A 13,021-nucleotide genomic window follows, 5' to 3' on the forward strand; every position below is an offset into this window, starting at 1 on the left:
CATCTCCATCTCTAAATTACCTCTGAGTATTAGCCTTCAATGCATTGTTTGTGAACACCACTTACTGAGAAGAGCCTTTCCAGTTAACTCCAAGAAATTTGATAGTTTCTCAGGACAGTTTTGCATGTTTGAATGGAATAATTAAAATGCTGTTCTTCATTCTTCATACACCATATTGAAAATCTGTTCCCCTGTTCCCTGTGGGGAATATCTTTTACTTACACAAATTCATGTCAAACTGAGTTTTGTTTTTTCAAATTAGTAATTAATGCAGAATTATGCAAAGCAGAATAATAAATAATCTGGCTGTGCAGTTTATTCTTTCATGTAAACATGGGAGACTTCAGTGTCTAACTGCTTACAATTAGCACATCAGTGGGAAAACAGACCCTGTTATCGATCAATGCACTGTAAATAAAGCTGTCCAGACCTTCAACAGCTTTCTAAAAAAATATTTAAGGTGAATTATCTCCAAGTTAATTTGAAGCTACAAAACTCTAAATGCTTACTTTATGTGTGTAGTAAACATAAATCCCAAATTTAGCGTTAATACAACAGGTAACTTGCAATGGGTGGATAACTATTCGAAAAGATTAAGGATTAACGTAAATTGCAAATTCAAGAAAAAAAATACAGAGCTTTACCGTATGCCTTCTGTGAATTTTATAGGAGTAAGAACTGGAAAGAGATCTCAGAGTCCAGTTCCACGGCTCATTTCCAAGAAAAATTCCATAGAATCTGCTCCTGAATAAAAGGTTTAAGGTTAAATCTGCAACAGTAGAATGTTAAATAAAAAGTATAATTTTTTTTTATTGTACTTAGTACAGGTAGTCTTGGTTTGATTTCTTGAATGCATTTGCTTTTATATCAAAGTCAGAAGAGCCACAAGGTACCAAAAGCTAGTAGACTGTTATTGAAGCCACATTGCCTTGATCAGCCTTGTAAAAGGCATTACTGAAAACAGAAGAGAAATGAATTTTCAGTACTCAACCCATTTAGAAAATGAAAATACTGAGGGGATTTTTTTTTACCTAATAATTGTTTACCAGTGTGCAATGATTTTCAAGGATTTATTTGTGAGCAGGGGCATATCTAACCCACCTTGGTATTTTGCACTTTCCTTCTTCTCCTGTTCTTCATGAGCAGCTTACTTGTAGAAAGGTGTGTCAAAGAGTGTCAACATTATGGTTTTTTTTTTCCATGCATTTCTATGTGTGCAGTGTGTCAGATCATTGTAAATGCCAAGGTACACAGTCTGTAAAAGCACATATACACATTTATACATATATATACAACCCACACATATATTATGGTCAGGAAAAATGTATAAAAATAAGTGCTTCTAAATTTCCAGATTGCAGTATAAGAAATAAGTTGCCATATCAATAATTTTTGTAATATCTTTCAGTGAAGTAACCACTCAGAAAGACTGTTACAGTTTTCCATCAAGTATAACCATCCTCTCATGTGGGTCATAATTTCATCTGTATAAAACTTTCATTTATTCATCAAGAGTTATTGCATATCCAGGGCTTTCTTTTCAATTCAAGAAGTCTTTTCATCTTTACATGACATTTATTGGCAAGTAACTCAAAAGGAATTTGCTAAGCTGAAAATTAAGCATATCAGATTTTTCGTCTGCATAATATTTACACAGGCAGTTGTGACTGACCAGAGCACAGAGTATAAACATCAAGATATACGGCCATATTCCATTAGGGATTAGCCAACACCTAAGTATGTCCTTGAGAAAAACACCTCTCTGGATCTAAGCATTTTGGATCCAGTCCATTTCTACATTATGCCTTGCACTTATTCAGAAAAGTCTTTGATGCCTGTGGGAGTCCTGTCTAAAGATGTAGGGAAGAGTCTTGAAACATATTTGTGACCTTACACAAATGAATATATTGTTTGGTTTGTGTTGATAGCTCATGCCTTCAAACCTCTTTCTTGCTATGAAGCAAAACCAATTCAATCTGCAATTAAACATTTTCTTATATGATCTGGAAAATTATGCAGTATCAACAAAGCTAGAAGGAATTGAATACAGAAAGCATTGCAGGAAAACAACACTTCATTGTTTTTAGTTTTAAATGTATTCAATGCAGTGCATAAACAAGCAACTTTTTTACAAAGTTGACCATTAAAATATTAAAAAATACTTATTTGCCTCTGACAAATAGTTTAATATTGGACATGCATGCTAATAGGAAAGTCATTTTTGGGTGACAGTTACTTAACAGTGGAAAAGTGAGTTAACAAGCAACTTTGTAGAAATACTTGAAAACATAACATGTCTTTTTATATCACTTTATCCAAATGCAGCTTCTTAATTCTTCCGCAATTTCCCCTCTCATATCCACTTTCTAAACTTGAAACCAATTTTACAACTTCAAATACTTAGAAATACAAGTAATACACCCAATAAAATACATTAATTATGATGAAAGATAGCGGGAAAGAAAACCTGGCATAGTTGTCTATGTGGTAAGGATTTTTAACATGTAAGCAATCAAAGATACAGAAAAGTCTTTTCACTACTGACATTGGAGAACCACACCCACTGTGTTTACTTCTCTCCCTTTTTCTGTCAATGCTGGTTTTGCTGCTCTTGTTTGAATCAGTCTTGTTCATATCATCAGGGTCGCTGAAACTGTTAGTGACTGCTGCCAGAACTCCATTCCTCTCTTCTTCAACCTCCTCATCCTCATCCTGATAGGAAACAAAACAGCAGGTACTTCAGTGTATGTTCCATTACGTATTTACTTTAGAGCTGCAGCAAATAATAGGATTTTTCTTACTATGACTCCTGTATCTCACTCCTTGATTTCAAGGGCGAGCACCTACACACACCAGAGAGCTGCTTTCAGCTTTCAACATCTCTATTTACAGGAAAAACACTGACTTAAACAGCACCTTACTGCAAAAGCTTTTGTATGACTGGAAAGCAAAGCTGAATTTGTTCAAATATGGCCCACCAAGCTTTACTAAAGACAGCAGCAAATCCATTAAATGTGCAACAATAAGCTGTCTTCTGCTCAGGGAGAACACAGGCAAAGGTCAACATCTGGAAAGCAGGTAAAGCAAACCCCCAGTCTGGAGATGGAGAAGGTGGGAGAGCTGCCAGATCAGCTAGGCAAGATGGTTGGACCCCAAACCAAGCACCCCACAATACAAGACACTTTCATTCTGTGCAGTTGGCTACTCTATTCCCAATGCTTTGTGATGAAAATCAAATTAACTTAAAACAAGAAAGAAGTACAAAAAAAAGAGGGCCATAAAGACAGGCAAGCCCCACAACTAATTCAATACTAAATAGCTTCGTAGTACTTCTGAAACCCATGCTTTAAGTTCAAAGTTACGCTAAGGTTAAGCTCATTTTTGTGTGCCTCCCTGTATCAGGACAGCTCTTTGGAGAATGTTGTATAAGCCTTCTGGTAGGTTTTGTTTCTTTGATTAGAAATGGCTCAGAGCCATGAAGTTCATGTATGAAATCTTCACCCTTTGAAGTCAGCGGGTTTTCTGTTAACTGACTCAGAGGACACAGGATTAGACATCAGCTGAAGCTTCAGCTCTAAACACAAACTTTCTTGAAAGTTCTGGGGCATTTATTTTGGTGATATTGCTGATATTGCAGAGATAGCAGCAGATCTAAGCTACAAAGATTGGCTGTAACTTTGTATCTAAACTAAACCTAAACTTGTACAGTTAGAGGAGGGGTCATTTTAATTCAGGCAGGTGTACACGTAATTTTGATTTTCTCCTGATGATTTTATTACCTTCCAAATTAGTGATGGCATACAAGCAAAAAAAAAAGGCTACATATTTATTTGTGAAATGTAGAATGCAGAATCTCTTTCCTCTGACCAAATTGCTTTTTCCACTTGCATTATGAGAAGAAATAGATTAGACAAGGACAAACTTTAGATAAGTTGAGATGTACAGCCCTATGTGTAGCCACACGAAAAGCTCATTTAGAAATATTCCAGCTATTAAAGTCAAAGAAAGCTCATTAAGCCACCTAAGTGATCTGCATGCCCATGCAGAATTGCTCTTCTCCCCAGGGTACTTGTAGACAACGCAGTTCTTGAGCCTTTCTTCATCTAAAATTAGTGACGTCCTTGAAAATTGAAGTGGAGTCTGGACAATGTCCTCAGACTGCTGTGAATCAGTGAAGCAGAACAGATGGAGCTAGCAAAGGGGATTATTACTGCTGTTCATTTCCAATTTACAGAAAAAAAAAAAAAAAGAAAAGAAAAAGCCAGTATATTTTATTTGAGAGAGATAAACGTAGCTCAACACAACATGTCATCCTAAAAATACACTTGACTACAAAACCTCACTCATCCTCCACCTACCCTCCCGCAGCTACGTAAGGATTTTGAAACCAAAGGCCAGGATAAAAATCTCCCTATAAAGCATTAAGAAGATCAATCCATAAAATTCCAGTCTGAACCTTAAACAATCCCCAGGGTAGTACTAAAACTCAAACCTGGAGTTTTACTTGGGGCCTAGCTCTGCTATAAATACCAATCTCTTCTGCTTCAAAAAGTTGAGGCAGCTGAGGGAAGTGCTGGGGGTGGCAGCGGAGCCTTTGTTAGCAGCACCAGGCACTTGAAACAAGGCACCGGTGAAACAGCCTAATGAATAAACTCAGTGCTTCAGAAGTTAATAAAATGAAGAAACCTCTCAGAAGAGTCCTGACATCTTTCCACTGCTCTCATTTTTTTGAAAGGGAAAAAAGAGCAAAACAACATCTATACTTGAATACCGGCAGGATTTGGGGCATTATTCATTGTAAGAGTCTATTTGTCTCTTGGGTAGGGCTGGCTAAAAGTTGTACAGAATCACTTTTACTGCAGAGCATGAAAGGACATTGCGTACGTGTCGTTTTTCTTTTCACATAACTGCACGTGAACAATTCGCAGGAGGCTGGTGCTTTATTAGACTGTTCTCAACTCCTTTCTACTCCCCAAGAGGCAGTTATTACTTAAGCAGCAAATACCATACATGGTGCAGATATACTTGATTCTGTTTGCAGTGTTACAAGGCAGGGTTCTCACAGAACAGAGAATTTTACAGAAGAAGTGCTGTATCACATTGCTTGAAAAGGAGAAATCTAGTATAGATAGAACCACCACTGCTAACTTATAAAAAACCCACAGTCTTATAAACTGAGACTATCAAGGGACTTTTCCAGCTCACTGTGGAGAACTGGATGTGATGAAAGATTAAGCTGGTTTACATTGTAGAAAAAAAAAAATGTATTGCAAGTGTTCAACTGTGGCTTTGATATTAAATGTCACACTAAGGTTTCCCTGGATTCCAGCTGTCAATGAGAAAATGGCAGCTGGCACCAAGGACTCTGTTTGGATACAAAATCAGCAGCATCCACAAAAGTTACTGTACGTCACCCAAAAAGCACTGTATATGGCACCTGCTACTGTGGCTGCTGTTTATACTAACTGAAGTGTTTGCTGTCATCTAACAGAACTGAGGAAAGTAGTCATTCCCATTGAATAATAAAGATGCTCAAGATTAAAAATATTTCAACCTAGAGTGTTGCACAAATGGAGCCTATGCAGTGTTCAGGAAGACTGAACGATGTGTGCACAGCAATGCCATGTAGGCAGAACACTGCCCTTGAAACCTTATTTTCAGTTTTCAAACTTCCATTTCTGACCAAAAGGAAGTGGTTTAGGTGAAAGACAGATCAAGGTCAAAGATAATTTCTCTGGTTTATAGTAGAGTACAATTCACATCTTTGTAGAAAAGAAAATAAACTCAGGATTTTGGAGGGGAAACCTCTCAATTTATGCAGTCGATGTGAATGGGACATTTTGTCTGACCACCTTTGCAGCAGCTTCTTCCTCTGCTTTTGCCATTAACTTCGAAGCTGTCTCTGTGGGTGCTGGTTCATGTGATGTGAGACACTGCAGGAGTGTGGATGTGATGAGCTCTTTTACCAGTTCATATTCTAAACTAGACACCCCAAAGGCTTCAAAGGAACAAGATATTCTAGTATCTGACTGCTTTAAAGAGCAAACCAGAAAGCAAACCAGTACAACTAATTCCTATACAAGGCAGAGGGTTACATTTTCAATTCACTTCCTACATTTATTTACATAATTTTGAGTGCAAATTTGGTATCAGCTCTCATATGAGAATAAAAAATTGGGAGGTGAGATTTCTAATTAACTCACGTCCACAAGAGAATACGATAATGAGGAGAACACATTTAAGGTGATGATATTCAGACAGAAATTTGTGAAGTACCTGCTAGGCAGTGACATGAGATTTTAGCTGCTACTTCTGTCCTTGCAACATTTTAGTTTTCACAGTGAGAAATGAGAAATACAAGCCAAGTGTGCTGCACCCCACTCAGTAAGCAGGGATTGTCCTTGGCTACAGTAGGTAAAGGACATGGCAGGTATTTTCCTTATTCTGCAAAGTCTTGAGCTGATCTAGGACCGGCCAACTGCCCCTTCCCCTATGTATTCATGTGGGCAAGAAGTGAGTTGGACACCTGAAGGACAGCAAAAGGCAGAAATGTGCCTGCAGTGACAGATCATCCCTTTCAGTCATTAAGTCCATCACAGAACTGTACCTTAAGGGTTTCTTCCTTCCTCATTTTAAAGCTACCTCCACTTACTTCATGACTTTCAAGGCTTTGAGTTCCCATGTCTGCCCCATCTGCAAGCACTAGTACGTGTGCCCCAGATGAAAGAGAATCTGACAGAGGTAGGCAAAGGCAAGGGTAGTCATAAATGCCCTTCACAGATCCAAAGATGCTTAATCATCCAAGGACTGAAACATTTTATTTTCTTACCCAAACCTCCAATAAGCTTTTTTTTCTGCTCTATGAGCAAAATGCCAACCACTTACTTCACAAGATGGATATGCTCAAAGGGAATCACAACTGATACTACTTTGCCAAGAAAAATCACTTTTCAGACTTTCCACTCAAATCCTCATTCAAAGTGAGTGTTTGCCCATTTGCAGACACTCCACCATTAGATGATGTCTTTTAAAACCCACTGAGTGGCTAAGCTTTGTGTTCATTTTTCAGTCCTTCTCCATACACCTAGATCTAATTATGGCTTTGAACACATTCCTGTGAATTTACAGAACCTCTCTCTTATCCAAACAGTCAAAATCCCATATTAATTGTTGAACTATGTAGGCACTCCAAAAAATTAAAAAAAAAAAAATTAAAAAAAAAATATATATATTAAAAAAAAGATATCTTGGTTGATCTTCATTGTTTTTAGGCTTCTCCATTGGAATTCAATATCCTGTTTCTTGAGCCTACCTAAAAGCTTTGCTTAGGCATTTGGGATGCTCTGTTCTGGTTTAGCTTAAATAGTTGACAATCTTTCTTCTTCTGCCTGTCTATCCCCACAGTACTCGACCAAACTTCTTCCTGCTTTTTTTTATTTTCACTTTCTGTGTTTTACTTTTTTCTATTTGTCCAGAAATTTCATAAGCTGATTTAAATTTTCTTTTCTATCATGCATATTAGATTCAGTTCTGTAATTAAAAGCTGCAAGACAATCAGCTTCCAACTTCCTTGTGATTTCGTTCTCGCTGCTTATGAAAGTAGTGCTAAACACTGGAGATGGAAGATGTGACAAAACTTCTTCATGAATCTGTCCCAATTATTTCAGCAAGATGACAAATTTCACAGTATTTCAGAGTTGTGACAAGCTCATTAGGGCAGCAAAAAATGCTGCTATAATAATGATGCAGAACAGAAAGTGTATCCCAGTCTGAGCTTCAGCTGCAGCTGTTGAAAGAGAATGGGTAAATGGAAGGCTACAGGGATCCAATACACCTAATACATGAAGTTAGCAAACTGATTCAAGTCCCATGCACTTGCAGAGGGTTTAATAAACAAAATGTGATAAAATATTTTCTCTTTTTTTTTCTGTATTGCAATAAGATCAAGTCACTGAGCTCAGTGTGATTTTTGAACCGTTAAGTACGTTTACGCCAGTGCTGGGGAGACAATTGCCCTTGATTTTTGTGATACGTCTACCATATTGTTTGATAAATGGCCATAAAATCCATGACAAAAAAGAGTATTATTACAGCTGGATGTTTCAGTTTGTTTGATATCTTCCAAAAAGCTCCAGGTATACAAATGATTTTTCTTTTACTCAAGGTTATTTTGTTTTCACTGTCCGCAGTCTAAAATAGAAACTTCCTTAAATACATTTACTGTTAGTGCTAAGATAAATCATTCTCTTTAGTAGGTATAATTGAAATCTGTTTTGTGGGGCAACAATAAAATTATTAAAATACCTTTGGAAGTTCCTTTGAACTGAGTCGATGCAGAGTGCAGAAATGAGCCACAGCATACTCTAACAGTGCTCCAAAGATGAAACTGAAGCAGATGCCGAGGTACACATCAATTGCCTTAATAAAGCAATTAGCATTTGGGAGCGAAGTCCTGGCCCCCATCATCAGCGTTGTCATAGTAAGGACTGTGGTAACACCTGTGCAATGCAAACAAAATTTAATGTGTCATGTTTTGGAAAGAAGGTTTCCAAATGAACTTGTGATTCTGAAGTTAAATGCTTATAAACGCTCATAAAAAATGTTTGTAATGCTGAGAAGACTGGAAATTAACATGAGAGGGATTTTGGTGCCATAGGATGCATATTTCTGATTAACACATTATTACTGCAATACTATGCAAATGTTCAGCGCAGTTGCCACTGGCCTCATTTGATATGAAATCTTTCTTTCTTCCCTGTTCTGTAGAAGTGTTTTTCCCACCCCACCTGCAGTCAGATCAGAACTGATTTTCATTCTTTCCCTTTCAGAATATCCTTTATTTGAAATTAATTATATTTAATCTCTTATAATCCTCTTATTATTCATGTGTTAATTAGTATGTATCATTAGACCTCACAAAAGCCTCACAATTCTGTCTGTGCATGCCATGTGTTTGGAAATGTTGAAATTATTTCCAAAATGACTGAGTTTTTTCATTTGCTTTCAGCAGCCTCCCCTGCTTCTACGTCTCCTGTAGCTCCCAAAGACATATTCTTAGTTAAAGAATAGCAAGGCTTTAAGGAGAGTCTGCATGATGTACTGCAGATGACAAGCCAGAAAAGCAATTCCACAAATATCAGAAGTGTTTGCAACTTCTGGAAATGGATGCCATGTGCATGCAATAAAGAAAGCACCTTAATGATCCAACTATTGGTTTGTTTCCTTTTGTTTTGCTTCTCACCTATGCAGATTCTGGCTGGAACTGAAGACTGGCTTATCCAAAATGATACCCAGGAGAGTACAACCAGTAGGATTGATGGTACATATGTTTCTAGTATGAAATATAAGATGTTTCTCTTGAGTTCAAAGTGAAACACTAGTTTTGGGTAATGTCCTGTGGAAAGAGCAGGAAAAAAAAATAGTGAATGTTCAATTCATAAAAAGTCCTTTAAATTATCAACCTGTATTACTTTTTTCTATCACAATGCAACAAAAGCCTAACAAGTTTGAAAAAAGTTAAACACTGCACTGAAAAGTTCTGTTATGAAGGGTCTAAATCGAACTGAAGGAAAAAATAAAAAAATGTATAACACCAAGTCGGTATATCTAGAGTTTCATTAAAGAAATGGAAATTCACTGAGGGTTAGTGAAGGAAAAAAATAAACCCATCAATGTGTGGAAAGAATGATTCATTATATAACACAATGCAAGGAAATTTGAAATTACAAATGTATTTAGCTGTGGCTACTCGTAAGAATTACCACAATGAACTACGACATAAACTAACATAACAATTGTAACTTTATTAAGTTAGTATGGGTCCTTTCTTTAACAGCCTCAACTATCTGGTTTATTTTGCTTTTCTTTTCATTTCCTATTGATCAAGATATGGATCAAAGGTACCTTCCCTGATACTGCTGACCTCCCTATTATATTCCCCTTAAAAACAAGCAGTGTCTTTTTAACCTCACTATGTTTTTCTTTACATTAGTGCATTACAATGTTTGCGCTGTTCTGAGCGGTATCACTGTTGCCGCACAAAGGATTTTCTTCTAAATTAGTGATTTGTAGAGGATAGAATTTGGGCCCGCAGTCAAAGAGAGAATTGGGTTTCTTTAGGGAACAGCACACTGGTAAGCAGAGTCTGAATTTGATATCCAGCTCACTAACTGAGTAAAATTTGGCTATGCTTGGGCAACAGAAGTGCCAGATCTGAAATTGCTACCAGTCCAACAGATCAAAGTAAGGCAAAAGCTTGCTTTTTACTAACCTAAATGTACCAAACAGACTTCAAACTTAAGAGTTCAAAATTAAGAGTTAAAGTGTTTAAGTTTTAAAAATATTATTTTAACAAAAGTATTGAACCAGCGTATCAGTAAGAGAGTAATGTTTGAATACACTTTGGTGAGATAGCTTTGGCTTCATCTCTTTTAATCCAACAAATGATGATCTACAGGACCTGTATTTGTTTCCAGTGCTGAGCGCTGTGAGTCAGGACAAAACTACAGAACAGTGAATGCACTTTAGCAACAATATATGCATGGACAGGTTATTTGTACATCCCTCAGGTGCACTGTGAGACATGGAATCAAAGAATACTTTTAGAAGCTTGAAGTGCAAGTAACGGATGCCAAGAAATGTCTTCTTGCTTCTAGGCTTGAAAATGGATAGTTAAATTTTTATTTTTAAAAGTATTGTATAAATTGCATCCAAAGGAAAATAAGGTTTCATAGAACTCTAAAAATCAGAAAGAGTCACTAGATTATGTAGTCTGACCCTAATCACATATCATTAAATTTACTCCATTATTCCTTGCATTGAACTCAATCACTTTGATTGAAACAGAATCTATCTTTCACACAGACCTCTACATTTGATCTAAGAATATTTAGACATGCAGCATTCACCATTTTTCTCAGTAATCTGTTACAATTATTAAAATCATTCTGTTAAAAATGAATGCCTGATTTCTAATTGTAATCTGACTTCAGCTGTCTACCACGTTGACTCTGACTTTTCACTAGTGGACTAAATAGTCCTTTGGTAGTCAGCTCTTTCTCCTGCTGAAAGTACAAACACACTGTAATTAGAGTTCTGCTTTGTAAGTTCAACATAATGTGGTCTTCGAGTTTCTGACTGACAGAAAAAAAAAAAGGATACAAAGACAGACAGTAGATCCTTAATGCTCTCCATGAGGCAGGAGACACAAAGATGATTTATACTGTTATCATCATTTCTATGTGAAAAGAGGAACATTACATTAGTGTACCACATCAATACTGTGATTTTTAACAATACAATTGTTTCAGTAATTTTGCCCACCAAAACTGATTTTAAGTGTAAGCAGACCACGGTAAAGCACTCAAAAGTTAGGAAATGTAAAACTCACAGTGAATACATCTCACCCATTACTTCAGTCTGTATAATAAAAGACTATATCATAAAGCATATTTAGGGATTTTAAATATGTGCTTCCTAGTGTGCAAGAGCAAGCATTTAAAACCTTAATAAAAACTGTTAAGGATTTTATTAATTTTGCTTGCAATCTTCTTGGCTGCTATTTAGCTAGAACTCAGACTAGATACTTTTAAAGAGAGAGACAAGATTTTTCTCTGCAGTGTTTGTACTTGGAACAGTCCTTACTGTGGCATGGTTGCAGCTAGCACACGAAGGATGATGGCACAGCCACCAGGAGGGAAGGGTGTCAACCCTGAGCTCATGTGAGAGTGCAAAGGGTGCAAACCATCAGCACAAAACTGAATCCTCCACAGAAGTCATTTGTCTTTCTGTACTGATCAAGGGGAAAGATGTGGTGCCATGTACCCAGCAAAGGAGGGTGAAGAGACTGGACTGTGCTTCCTGCAGGTACCACAGGCACTTGGGTATTCCTGTGGTTCAGCCTTAGAGTTTGTCTTTAATAATGAAAACTCTGAAATAGCCAATACATAATAGCTGTCCAGCAATACCTTCTCCTTTTTAGCACCCTATAGCGGAATCTCCATTCACCTTTGTATAAAAGGCGAGTGGGTACATAGGAAGTTAGTTCAAAATATCAAACTTGAAAGTCACACTTTGCCACCTCACTGCAATTACCAAATGTAGACGAGACCTCTGACTGTACCTGTGCTCTTCTGTGTTATTTTTCCTGGTGCCAGAAATTTTTGAAGTAATGTGGACAACAAAGAGAAATAGAGATGTAACAGCTTATAGCTGAGTAGCTTTTTGGGGAACAAAGAAAAGGCATTTCTCTAACCTTAGAGCTTTCAGCTTGGCAAAATCCAAAGGCACATCATGGACATTATAATAATAATGTCAGCATTTCTCTAAAGAGTTCAGAAGAGCTTTTATAATGGAAATTTTGAAGCAAACTATATATAGAATTCATATGAGCTCCTTCTGTAATAAATTGAAGAAAGTAGTCAAGAAAATGTATGCAATGCATACTTATCATGCTAAAGAAATGAGCAATGGGATAAAACGAAGACAGGGAAATATTGCAGCATTTTTGCCTCTACACTCTGCCCATACCAAAAGTCATCATCTTTAGAAAGAAACAGATTTGCTGCTCCTGTTACGTGAGTTGTATATGAGATAGCAATGCTGTACCTCTTTGCATTTGATTTGTATATCTGACACTGTCGTGCCATCAGTAGGATCAGAAGTGAAACAGCTTCATGTAATCCTAGTCTTGGCTTTACCAGAGTCAACTCAAGCACAGCTCATTAACTCCTCAAAACTGTCAGGTTCACCCCTCTCTTGAGTCTTATTGACCGCAAAAATGCTTGCATTAAAATGAGAAGATTCCTTTTCTTTCAAGCTTCTGGTCCATGATGGATGCCACCTCAGTGTGTGACTGTTCTGATTCAAATTTGGTAATGTGACGGAAATAACATCTGTGCAGATACCTAACTCTGCAGTAAAGGCATAGTGTTAGCACTTACCAAAGTATCAAATTACTCTGTTTAACAGTTTCTCGGATTAATCTGAACCTAAATGACTGTCAGTACACATACTCTAAACC

General features: G+C 37.0%; 1 protein-coding gene across 1 annotated transcript in view; it reads right to left on the reverse strand.

Annotated features, from left to right (window-relative positions):
• Positions 1 to 2,400: 2,400 nt before the first annotated feature.
• The window catches only part of LOC308042316 (gamma-aminobutyric acid receptor subunit pi-like), a gene marked incomplete at both ends in the record, with an annotated part of 38,680 nt that continues 28,059 nt past the window's right edge, over positions 2,401 to 13,021 (reverse strand). The window contains 3 exons of the mRNA XM_080347641.1: positions 2,401 to 2,712; positions 8,305 to 8,498; positions 9,242 to 9,394. Of these exons, the coding sequence (XP_080203767.1) occupies positions 2,401 to 2,712; positions 8,305 to 8,498; positions 9,242 to 9,394 (659 nt within the window). The remainder of the gene's footprint in view (positions 2,713 to 8,304; positions 8,499 to 9,241; positions 9,395 to 13,021) is intronic.

This window comes from Nesoenas mayeri, assembly GCF_963082525.1.
Source record: "Nesoenas mayeri genome assembly, chromosome: 7".
NCBI classification, from domain to species: domain Eukaryota; kingdom Metazoa; phylum Chordata; class Aves; order Columbiformes; family Columbidae; genus Nesoenas; species Nesoenas mayeri.